Raw genomic sequence first — 13,261 nt, 5'->3', positions numbered from 1 at the left:
ATATTAGATTTTAAAAACATGCAACATCATTTAATTATGCATATTATATATATGTTATATACAGTATATATACTGTAAAGTTGATGGTCTTGTAAAATTTCAACTGAAATTTACTTACTTAAATAAGAATTGTCACAAATAAATGGATTTCTGTCAGATTTTGGTGATGGGTTTAAATTGTTCATATTCATGATTTTAATGGTTCTGCCAGTTTGGTAATGTTGTTAATTGTATCTGTCAGCCGGTGGATGTGGATCATTCTTTGGAGCTCTGAGCTGGCCTCCTCACCTCCCTCCCTCTCTCTTCAGCTTTGATTCAGTGGCACAGCAGTGGACTCAACCCCTGCAGTCTGCTTCCCCTGTTCAGCCTCCTGGTATCCCTTAAAAAGTAATGACGTAGGCCAGTGCTGAAGGAGCTGCTATCATCCTCACCCAAGGGTCTTAAGCTCTGTGAGACACCTGGGGAGACTGAGCTTGTAGCCATGTCAGCGTTGGAGATCACCACCCTGCAGGGGAAGGGAGGATCTTTGAAACCTGTTGCAGGGACACTGTTTCAAACTGTTCGTATGGAGGTTGCTCAGATTAAGAGGAGCTGTGGCTCACAGTGGGAAAGCTGCTGCTCCTTTAGTGGGATCTGGAAATGGTCCAGAGTGAGCTGAAGCAAGCCCCCTTTGAGGACAAAAAATTTAGGGGATTTGATGTGGCTGTCGCTGCGTTTGTTTCAGTGAAGCCAGCCAAGAAGGTGGCTCTGTTGGTGCATCACAATGAATCCTGCCTAAAAAATGGGAGGGGGTGAATGCCGGATTTGAACCTATAGTGTTCCTCTCCAAAAGTGCTCCGAGTAGTTCAAACTAGAAACCCATGTAAGCCCCCAGTCCTCCTGGAAGAGTTCATTTTATACACACATCCAGAAAAAATCAGATGAGCTATTTGTCTGCGTAAAGCCGTAGTACTGTGGCTGTCAAGAGTGCCGTCAAAATCCAGACTGTCCCACTGGATTGTATTTATGATCCTGATAATGCTGTAGATGTTCTGATATTTCAGTGCAATTTACAGTAAGGGCCTGCTTTATCCGAAGTATGGTGACCACTTAAAAGGACAGATCAGCCCCAAATGAAAAATACATATTTTATCCTCTTACCTCTAGATTGTTTTTGTGTGAGTTGCTATGTGTTTGAGATATCGGCAGTAAAGACGCCTGTCTCTGCCTTGTGTCAAATATAATGGAACTAGATAGCACTCCATTTGTGGTGCTTAAACTGGCAAAAAAACAGATTTGAAAAACTCAATACCAGTGTCTCTTTCTGGAAATCATGACCTGGTTACTCAAAATAATCAACAGACCTTGACCTTGTCACTGCGCAGAAAGTATCGTGCATCTACTGCTAGCTCATGTAGCAGCATTGAGCTAGCTAACGTTACAGCTCAGCTGAGGAGGACGCCATTAATGTTTACATCTCACGCTGTCCCAAGCACAAACCTCTTGTTCACGAGTAGATGCACATATCCTTCCGCACAGTGACACAGTTGGTGAGTGAAGTTCAGAGGGAATTTCTGCAATTTGTGCTATGTCAATATCTCTAACTGCAATGCTAAACTATCCCTTACTCAAAGCATACCAGGGTCATGATTCAGTTTAATGACTGCCAGGTAGAGTTAGGCCCCTGTTGGTATATGAAATACAAGTAGATGATGATATTGGTGTGGAGCATAAAGCAAGGGTGTAGGTTTTCTTTAAACACTGGGGCAAATATACACGAAACAGGGGGTAAGGGGTTCTCTGACCTGGACCCTGGTCCCTGCTTCCCCTTCTGAAATCTACATCTATAGCATAAAGCAACAATTCACAATTTAGAACTTAACAGAGAATGAAGGACGTTAAAGAATGTCATGTAGTTTATTTTAAACTCTACAAATACAACAGAGAACTAAGGTGTGCTTAAAGTATCCAAATCTAGAAAATTATTCATAAAACCTTGAAATAATCACTGAAGAGAGAGAGAGAGAAGAAGAAAATGACTATTGGCAAGAGTTCGCAGTATGATATTGTGTTTCAGGTTCAGGCTTTGCTGCATCTGTCTGAATTTCACACTCTGCCCAAAATCACTCAAACAACACCACAATTTAATCCAGGACATGGAGTTTATTTTACAACTGAGGATAAAAGAATGCCATTCTGAATAACTGGATTGATGATAAAACCTGGAAATCTATCATTGGGTGAGAATTTCATTTGTTCAATGTTATGTACAGGACCATGCATCAGAGCAGATGCCAGTAAAATTCTGTCATTTTATGTAAACCACATTGAAGGACCGACTTTTCACTGAAAAAGGACATTGTGGTCCGACAATATTCTGTAGTTTTATACATTTCCCCCATATTTGTCTAGAAAATAACATTATAAAAATGCACACAGTACAAATAATGTTGAACTGTAAAGAGCAAGATATGCTGACATACATATATACATACTTGCTGATTATTCATACAATAACTTTTAAACTTCATTAATTTTACAACTGTAGCTTCACAATAAAATTGGTAGCCGACTAACGCAAATACTGTACATGTTGAAACAACCAGGAAATGATATTTTACTAGAGAAACAAATATTCTAAACATTTTGTAAGAATTTCTGATTTAATGGCAAATACAAAACAATATTATAGTTAGTCCCTCAGAATTTCCAAGTTGATCAAGGGAATAAAACCCAAAGAGGGTGATGTATTGTCACTTTTACCCTCACACTTCTTTATCAGTTTACACTTCCTTAAAGTGCTGAAATCATCTTAATAATTTTAGAACATCACCTTTCACTTTTATAACCATATACCTTCATATAAACAGCTATACCTGCTGTTTTGTTTTTTTAACAGGGTTATCAATTTTCATCATGGTTGAAATTTCATTAGACATAATATGCTCACTGTTTTACATAAAAACATGCACAAACTGTCTCATAAATAATATGCAAGTTGTGTTGAAATATATTCATCTTGAAAAAAATCATTTAAAATCAGTGATCAAAGTAAGAGCGTGGTCCAGTTTTAAAACAACAGATGGACTTTTCCCAAAGGCTCAGATAAGATGCAGTGCATTAGGAAAGCAACAATCAGTCAGTGACTCTATAGTGCCATGGCTGCTGCACCAATTTGGTACGTTTATGTCACCAAAAATTCAACCTTTACAATGTAGCTTTGAGCCTCTGCAGTGCAAGGTCCTGTCATTTATGGATAACTGAATAATTACAGTATGTGGTATTAAAGCTACCATGTTTTCATTACAATATCGTAACAATGCTCAATACAGTTGTGGCACTATCTGTTAGGACAGATTGTAGCTTAGAGTTATAGTGCAACAGTAATCTGTCATGCTATCAGCTTTGTCTTCATTGTTTGTCAAACTTTTCCAACTCTTTTACAAAGATCAGATGGTCCTCTGGTGACTTTCCGTGTGTTTTGCAAAGGTGCAATTTGATTGCATGTTTGCTCACAAATGTCCGATTGCACAGTTTGCACTGATATATTGAGCCAGTGTCTTCGTCTGTGAGTCCAGAGGAGCTGAAAGTCTTGTCTTCTATTCTGCTGACTGCTTGCTGCTCTATTAAATCTATGGAAAGCTTAGAGAGGTCCTTCAGGGTAAACCCAAGGTGGGACTCCAAATGGTGAATGTAGGAGGAGGGAGTCCTAAACTGGGAAGCACAGTCACTGCACAAAAACAGAGGCTGGCCGGAGTCAATATTTTTTAGGAACTTTGTGCCCCCTGTCCGCTTTAACTGGTATTTTACATTGGCCAGCCAATGTGAGATAGTAGTCATAGAGAGACCAGTAAATTTACAGATGTGGACCCGTTCCTGGGGTCCCAAGTCACTGATCACAAACTTTCCCTCAGGAGTCTCCCGAAGACTAGACACAAACTGGGCTTGGAGAATTAGGAGGTGCTGGGGGTTCCAGTTCGACTGTCGACCCTTCCGTCTCTGGATGGGAGACAGCTCCTCCAAGCTGTCCTCAAAAGTACAGCCATCGATGTCTGATTTCTCAGAGATGGAAGACGGTGTCGTGGACTTTGGTGTCAAACGGCCCGTCAGGTTTTTCACCATGTCTGAAATATCCATCAAAGCATTCTCCCGTAGAGGCGGAGAAGAAGATTGTGAGAAATCTTTGAAAGCTGGTTTACTGTTTATGCTGGCATTGTTGTTTGGTGTAGAAGTACTCTTAGGTGTACTTCCGTTGACGTTTTTGGATTTTGTCAAGTCCATGGGCTGATCATCATCGTCGTAGTACTGGCTCACTGGCTCTGCTGACTTAATCTGAGCAGAGCTGCTGTTGATCTTATAAAGCATCGCAAAGGGGTCTACAAAGGGGGTAGTCACTTTTGCAGCTTTCCCCAAGTGGTTGTTCATGATAGACTGCAAAGCACTGAGAGGGTTGACAAGTGGTTGTTCAGGGGAGTGATCAGTAATGATGCTCAGGTTATTGCAGCCATTGCTTACAGGCTTTTTTGGTGAATCAATTTCACTTTTTATTTGTGCCTCTGCTTTGCTCTCTGTCTGCTCTCCTTCTTTGCCTCTTGACTCAGTCTGGTCCTCTATTATGGTAGTCTTCACTGCCCTTGAGCTGTTTTCTGGATTGGGTGAAGCCTGTTTGTCTTTAGGATTTGGCAATGGAGACTTTGCAGACCTGCACTTACTCTGAACAGCTTTTTCTTCTTTTTCACTCTTTATTGAAGTTTTCCCTGTCACTTTCTCAACTAGCTCCTCCATGGCCAGCACGTTGCTCTTGTGACTCGGAGGTGGAGAGGGGCTATGTGGTGAATGGATCAGAGTGCCCAAATCAGAGGACAGTGCCTTCAAACTGTTGCTGCTGAATAAAGGTTGAACTTGTGCACATGACGGCAATGTAGACTTTAAGGATCCATGGAGCTGATAAGCGGCATGAATGCTGGGGTATCCACCCCAGGTTGGTGTGCCTGTTTGGGCCTTGCTGATTGCACTTGAAACTGTATTCTCTAAAGACTTTAGGATGTCCAAACCACCTTTAGGTGCCTCTTCCAAGTCTTCTTCTCTGAGATATTGGTAAGATCTTGCCTTTTTAGGTTTATCAGCTTTTTCAGGAGGATCTTCTTTCTCCTCTTTTATTTTTTTCTCCGGTTCGATGGCTTCGATTTTCTCCTCCTCTGCATCTTCATCTTTCCTCTCTTCGTTTCTCTCCTCAGGGCTTGCGGGCTGCAATGGGGAGCCAGGCTGCGACTTCCCATTGGGTGCTGGGAGTCGTGTGGTCGTCGGTGGCAAAGGAATGGACTGAAATTTCTCCTCAATGACAGGATCAAAAACTAACTGCTTGCCCTTTTTAGAGGCTGAATTTGTTACTTTAAGAAAGTGCCCTGTGACCATCATATGGGCTGTCAGTTGTTGCAAGGTGTCATGTGAACTGCCACATTCCATGCATTTGAGAATTTGTGCCTTGCGTGCCTCAAACTGCCAAGTATAACTGGCACCATTTTGGTAACCGTACCGATTGTTTGGAGTGACATAAGGATTGGCCACTTTTTGGTCTTTGGGAGAGTCTCCTAGAAGTATGCCCGATGAGACAGACTCTGGCGAGCTTGGGGACATCAAGTCTTGAAATGCTCTTTTTTTGGTTGGAGGTACCAGCTTTGAGGTGAGGGCTGGCATTGGTTCTTTTAGAGGCACTTTCTGATAGTGTTTTGTTTTGATCATATGAACACTGAGGTCTTGCAAAGATTCGAAAGAGTGACCACAGTACATGCATTTCAGAACTTTCTGGGCATCTTCTTTGCCTTCCATCTCTAGCAGAGAACGCTTGCGTGGCTTGGACCATCTCTTGCTTCGATCATCCTCAGTATCTTTATTGTCGTCACGGTAGTGGCCCGTCTCGTTCATGTGCACTGTCAGGCCAACCAAAGTGTCATACGCAGCACTGCAGTCCTTGCACCTGAACTTGCTGGCACCCGTAAACACAGGGCCATAGAGCTTATTGTTTTGCCTGTAAAGCTGCACGGTGCTAAAAAGACTCGGCTCAGGAAGGAGCTGGAATGGGGTATGCTGTAAGGTTTTGGCCAATGCTGCCTGGTGCCAGTCATAGGCTAATCCTCCTGTGCTGCCAGAGCTTACACTGGTGCCACTGTTGCTGTTGCTTGACACTGCTCTAGTGGTGGAACTGCTGATGGTAACATTAGTAGTGGCTGAGGCATTGCTAGTGCTACATCTACTCTTCAGATGGATGCTGCCTGGGCTCTGACTGTTCAGGAACCCATTGCTCCCTTTGTGATTGCTCCCATTGTCATTGCTAGCTGCGTAATTGTTCCCTTGTTTGCTTTTAAGCATGTCCAGAGCAATGCTGGACCAGGAGGCATCCGAGATCAGGTTTGCATAGACAGATTTCATTTTTGCCAGACTGTCCTGTAGTGATAGGCCATTGATGGACTCCGTGCTCTCCCCTAGCTTCTCCTCTACCTTTTCCTGATCACTGAAGGACGACGTGGTCTTAAGGTCCACCAGATGATCACTGGTGGTGCTGAGTGGAGAGGCATACCCAGCATCTGGGTTGGTGCCATTGCTGAGTGGAGAGTTTTGGCAGCTAAAACGATCTCCTGCATCGTCGTCATCATTGAAAAGATAGTCTGCATCTTGACCATCCAGGGAAAGACCGTCATCTTGCAGATGTTCCTCTTCATCAATCTTGTCCCCTTTAAATTCATCCTCAGGTCCATAAGCTGGAAAACACAGAAGAATGGACAAGTGGCATTAGATATTGTTTATCCACATATTTTTGATACATGAGAATGACACCAATTATGCATCTGCCAGCCTTACTATATGGAGGTGCTATGTGCAATAATCCTAAAGAGATTTTTGTCAATTGTCCCAGCAGAGGACACAGTTTTGCAATAATAAAGTGGCAAACATCCATCTCTTGACAATGACAGATCGTCCTCTTCACTGTGCTGCCTAATGAAGCTATTGAACACTACAGCTCAGCAAGGGTAGAGAGCAGACATGAGAACACAGAGATGTTTCTGCCTAGTTTAAAAACTAAAAACAAGCAACATTTCAAATTATAGAGAGAACAAATACACAGTGAAGATGATACTTATTAATCATGTGGTGAGATCTGTTACTTCTCAATATAAATAAGACTTTTTTTTCTCTTTGCAATAGAAAAAGTAACGAGACGGAAAGAGTAAAACAAGTGTCAGTGATTGTTCTAATAAAGACTCAGTTTCACATTTCCTTCATATCATATACTGAGTGGTAACAATGAATTGATAAGATGAATTTACAGCATATGTGCAAACATTTCAGTGTATTCATCAAATATAAAACATTTTTCCTTATCAGCAAATTGAAATGCCAGAGCAGCCTACAGCCATATACTCTGTGCAGAGTAATTCATTGTCTATTTTGCTGTCGTATAGCGACCACAGATCTGTTTCTGACTTTAATTTGCTCTATTCGTCCAACATGCCACACATACTATGGATTCACAAGTAAGAGATAGTGGAGGAAAATGCCAGCTGCATCAGCCTTGCCAAGCCATGGTTGGCTGAAGTCAACTTGGCATCGGCTGTGGAAGTCCTCACAGCGTGATGCTAGGAAACGGCCAGTGGACATGACAAGCCGTGTTGTTACTGCCTATGCTCCCAGAGTACTCACAGCTTCAAGTGTGCCATTTTAAAAGAAGAGAGAGAGAGAGATTTATAGTATCAATGGAAAATGGCTGCCCACTCTCTGTAACTGTTGACAATTTTCACAAATCATTTTTTTAATGATAAAATTGTCATTATAATTGCTTTTAAACTCAACATGAACAGGGTCAAAATGTAAGAAATAAATAGGAATAAGTCTCTACAATGGTAGAAAAATGAAAAGGTTTACATGCAGTATGATCCTGGAAGCAGATTAAGAGAGAAATATTACAGAGAGGCGGGAGAGGGGAAAAATAGAGGGTTAAATATGCTAAGGCAGCTCCCCCCAATCCATTCCTCGTAAGATGCTTGTCGGAGGTGCCAGAATCAGTCTCCAGTGAGGAGGCAGATGCGCTGTCAGCTTCAAACAGCATGTAGCTCTCTATCCCATAATCGGAATGGACATAATACCTGATGTTTGTGAGGTGCCAGTTACTGCTGCCTGGGAAAAGCTGGAGGTCCAACAGCTGCAACTCTCAGCCTTGTATGTGTGTGAAAGTGTGTGTGTGTGTGTGTGAGAGAAAGCAAATGTGCATGCTCAAATGTATAGCCTTCCTCTTCTTAATTAAACTATTCCTGTGCTAGTTTTGCTTTTAACTGTAAGCTTGTAATTATGCACAGGCCACACTGAACTCATTCGCTTGAGTTAGTCACTAAATTAGAAGATTTTAACCTTTTGCCAATGCAGCTGCACAGCTTTCTTTCAACCTGTCTCGTCCTCCCTATCAAGATGCAGCCCACTGTATTGAAATAAATGCAAAACTGAACCTATTCAAAGTCAATGTGGTGAGAGTAGTTAAAGACAAAGCAGCTTAGCTGACAAAGTGAGAGAAACCTGACAGCGGTACAAACACACACACACATTGACACACGGAAAGCACACTAACACTAAATTCTAGTCTTTCCCTGCCATCCTCCGTATGTTGCCTTGACAGGCATCAGTGTCAGGAGTGTGTCAGTGTCAGCCCGAGGTGTCAGTGTCCACACAAACAAGCTGGAGAAGAGGTGGGAGGGGGAAGTAACAACAACAAACACAAGTCAGCCATTTTTTTTTTCACCCCCCTGCTCGAGCCTCCTCCTTCACCATCTGTGTCAGAAAAGCTGCGGGTGCCACCGCCGGCTAATAAGGCAATCAGAGATGGAAAAGATGCTGACACGGCGGCTTTCGAGCGTCACTCAGAACAAAAGAGGAAGAGGAGAGGGAGGGAGGGAGGGATAGGGAGGGGATTAAAATGGGGGTGGAGGGGAGGAGTGGGGGGAAGGTGTCTGTTGTGGTTGTCAGTCAAAAACGTAAGCCCACTTTGTGCTGTCAGGGAGGATAGGGAAAAGAGGGGAAGTTTTGAAAAGAGAGGAGAAAAGATGTGTTTAGGCCAGCGAACAAGAGGTGTGTGTATCAGTGTGTGTGTGCGCGCATATCTCACAGGGGAAAAAAAACATGACAGGGAAACAAGTTAAACAGCATCCAACAAACTAAGTACGAGATATGAGGAGAGAGAAAGTAGTGAAATTTCTGCCGTGTGTGCGAGTTCGTAAGATAGGTGTGGCTGATCACTTGTGTGTGTGTGCGCGCGCGCGTGCGTGCGTGTGTGTGTCAAGTGTCACAGTGTGTCAGGTGCATGCAGGGATGCAATGTGGCTGGCGGGGGGAAAGCGAAGCCATCTGCGTCTGGAGAGGAGCCTGTCACTATTGTTGTGCCCAGAGTCCAGGATTTCCTGCTGCAGACAGGTGACACCACAGTAGGACATCCCCCCAGTCACACTCACACTCACTCACTCACACACACACACACACACACACACACACACACACACACACACACACACACACACACACACACACACACCTCTTCCCCAAAGTACATCCCTCCCTGAAGGCAGGAAGCTGTGTGAGGTCCACACACAAACACACACACAGCTTTTATATAAATTTAAAAGAACAAACGCGACTGAGCTGAGAAAATGACATCCTTGCTACCAAAAAATCATGTAAGACATGCACGTTGATCATGCAAACATGTATACATGCATGGACTAGGCCTTGATATCAAACCTCATGACTTGTTCTTATGCTGCCTTCAAATGGGGTCGTGTTCACCATGTTCATGAGAAGTGTCCATATGAACGCCCCCCCACACTTCTTTTTTGAGATTTTATGAGTTACAAATTGTTCACTGACATGGAAGTTAACATTTCGCTGTGGTTAGATAATAAATTGTTGTTTTTTTACTGGTATAGGGTTGTTTGTCTTTGTATATACTATATTGTCATTATGCATTTCATGCATGTTGTTGCCCGCTTGCTAGCTTGCTAAATTGTTAGCCTAGGTGGCTTCTAGACGCCAACACTAGTGTCCATGTTGCTGTTACATAGCAGCGGTGCTCTCCTAACTTAGCCACTTGAATGCCAAGCAAAGCGTGTACACAGCTTCCCTTGTTGTTAACCATAAGCTCACAATTTCTATTTGAAGGCAGCATAACAGACTAAAATGAGTCCATAGCAATAAGAACCAAAAGTTGGCGTTAAATGTCTGGATCTTTTTTTATTATCTAATGGGATAATTAATGATTTAAATCATAATTTTGCCTATTTGTGACTGAACTTTATTTAAGCAAAGTTTGTGTATGGCTGCTGTAACATTTCAATCAATTTAAAATTTAAAAAAGGGATTTTTGTCACCAAAAAAGTTTATATTCCTTGAAGTATGGTATCAAAAGAGTAAAAAGAAAATATACTACAACTACTACTAATAATAATCCCCAATAGTATCTAACATTATCTAACATTTCTAACAATGTCCAGCCCTAACTTAGCCTGTACACACATAACCTCTAGAACTGTGCCAAACAATGGAAAGAAATATAAAAACACTGACTTCTTAATTCATTTCCGGTTTAAAGTTACATAAAGTACGCCTTTGACTGCCCAATTGCACAAAATATTATAATATGTTTTTATTACAGTGAAAAATCCAGCAACACTTTGTTGGTGACCAGTTCTTAGAGATAACACAAGCCAGTGTGAGATAGTTTGAGTATAACATGGCACTGGCACAATCAACACATCTCTTTTTTTTGTTTTACCCCCCTCTCTCTTTTACCTATCCACATACACACACACACACACACACACACACACACACACACACACACACACACACACACAAAACACACACTTTCCCCTCTAAACCTTCTTCATTTATTCATGTTGTCTCAGAGAAGAGGGCAATCCTGGCTCTCATTTGCAGTGCTAATGTCCAATTCCGCCAGCTTTCACCCTGCTGATTTACCCTGCGTGGCCGAGCGCTGCATTCGGAGCGGGGCGGCCGGCGAGGCTCCCTCACACCGTTTAGTGGCCCTTCAAAATGGGAGCTCTGCCGTGGCAGTCTTATTTCTCTCTCCCGTTTCGCTTTGTCACCGGCCCCTCCATTCCCTGCCACTCACCTCTGATGGTTTTGGACAGGCCTGATCAGTGTGTGTCATTGACCTGTACGGCGTGCATGAGTGTGTGTGTGTTTCAGCAGAGAGAAGGCTGTAAATAAAATGACATTATTATTTCCTCTGTCCTATCATGTAGAAAAGCCAATTATGGTAATGCTTAGTATGTCAGGCAATCTCTGTCTCTCTCTGCTCTCCCCCGTCCTCTTCATTCTTGCTCTTTTTTCCCGTCTCTGGGATAGTCGTGGCTGTGGTTTCATAGGACCTGACACTCTCTTTGGACTACTCTGTGGACGACGCACACTGAGGCAAACTGGCACAGACCAACAGTCTCCTCTCAGCCTCAAGACAACTACCGAGCTAATAGAGCTTCTCAAACAATTCTGCACACCCACCAGATAAATCATTTGAGATCTACATTGTCATCCAAATTATAAAAAGTTAGTTTGAGGGTAACTTCAATATTTTTTAACCTTGCCTATGTTTGTGTTTAAGTGACTAATGGATACAACAATTGTTGAAATGGGTCCAGTAATGAGCAACAGGGCTGCAGCCGGCAGCCACAAAACTGCCGAAGCTGCAATGCAGCTTGGGGCAATATGCACACCCTATGCATGTACGCTGAAGTGCTTGTTTTTGCCACTGAGAGGCTCAGATTATCATACGTGTCTGAGAACATTATGGAAAGGATCCGTACAGAGACAGACCTTTTCATGAAAGAGTAAGACCCCTTTTGTTTAACCAGAAACAGCCCTGAAATTGCTATTGCCAAAAGCATTGTAAAACACACCTGAAGCAAAGATGACAGCGACAAAATAAAACTCACAAAAGCTGTCTTATTTCATCTTTTCACTGTTCCAACAATCCCCAACTCTGGACTCATTTGTTCATTTAAAAGGAGTCCGGTGGCTTTGGCGATGGCGACTTCGCAGCTGTTTCTGGTCTACCCCTGTAGCAATCCTACTATAATGTTGCCAGACACTTATAATAACAACCTGAGCCTGTCAGTGGCAAAACAAGAACTTTTAGTGGACATACAGTGACGCTGAATATGCCCCCCCCCCCCCCGAGGCAGCTGCAGCCCTCTCGCTCCAAATTGCAATTTCAAAAAAATTTCCATTCATCACTGAGACACAAGCATGGAAAAACAGGAGTCAGGTTAAAAAATAGTGAAGTTAACCTTTAAATGATAAACTCCTCAAATCAATCAACGTCTCATTTTTGAGGTGAGCAACTCTGCAGGGTGCATGTTTTATATCGTTACTACTGCACAGATTGGTGTTGCTACAAACACCATGCATTACCATTTAAACCGCAGCCTTCTTGATCAGACATGTAAAAGCCTACCTAACACCTCTCCACCCGTGGCCCCACCCTCCGCTAACCCACATGGAATGGTCTGCCATATGGCACAATAGCTCCGGGGCTCCTAATAGCTCGTGTGTCGTACAAATCCACCTTCTCAGCTTCCACGACTCTTCTGGTTGGGGAAAACAAAACAGCCAGCACATTCTGCTCATCATGCCGGTCGCTACAAATGCAGACATTTTAAATGTGACTTTGTATCACTGCTTTGGATTCTTTATAAAAAGATAAATTAAGATAAATGACCTTTTCCTAAACTTTTGACTGTCCTGAGGGCTTTCACATATGTTTCCAAGTAATTTGCAATTACTTGAACTCATATTATGCTAATAGCCTTTTTAAATGGGTCACATAGACAGTGCATTTTACCTCTGGCTCAGCTTCATTAGGCCACTACGAGTGTAATGTGTGTGACTGAGAAAGACCAAATGGTAGCTGCTCTCAGAATAGATCAGCGATGAAAGAAAGCAACAAATCTGGAGTACTGCAGCCATTTTCCTCTAAACAATTTCCAGTTCTCCCTTGAAATGCTTTGCTTAGTTTCTCCTCTCCTTCTTTTTTCTCTTTCTTTCTTCCTGCCCCTGTTTGTTCAGATCTCCCGTGAGCCAGTTTCGACACGCCATGACAGTGACTGTGGTCTATAAATCACCTTTTCCCTGAACTGTCAGTGCCTGCTTGCTCTGAGATGAAACAACAGCCATTAGATCATCGGCACGGCAGATTCCAGCCCTTTCTGCTCTGCTTCTCCGCCAAA

The 13,261-nt window shown here is 42.7% G+C and overlaps 1 protein-coding gene across 3 annotated transcripts in view; it reads right to left on the bottom strand.

Moving 5' to 3' along the window:
* Positions 1-2,017: 2,017 nt before the first annotated feature.
* The window catches only part of tshz1 (teashirt zinc finger homeobox 1), a 141,516-nt gene continuing 130,272 nt past the window's right edge, over positions 2,018-13,261 (bottom strand). For all 3 annotated transcript variants that reach the window (XM_049603029.1, XM_049603030.1, XM_049603028.1), the window contains one exon: positions 2,018-6,737. In XM_049603029.1, coding sequence (XP_049458986.1) covers positions 3,391-6,737 — 3,347 coding nt within the window. In that variant the 3' untranslated portion in view covers positions 2,018-3,390. The remainder of the gene's footprint in view (positions 6,738-13,261) is intronic.

Source organism: Epinephelus fuscoguttatus, linkage group LG17 (assembly GCF_011397635.1).
Source record: "Epinephelus fuscoguttatus linkage group LG17, E.fuscoguttatus.final_Chr_v1".
Taxonomy (NCBI): domain Eukaryota; kingdom Metazoa; phylum Chordata; class Actinopteri; order Perciformes; family Serranidae; genus Epinephelus; species Epinephelus fuscoguttatus.
The sequence above is the reverse complement of the archived record's forward strand: the minus strand, read 5'-3'. Positions and strand labels throughout refer to the sequence as shown.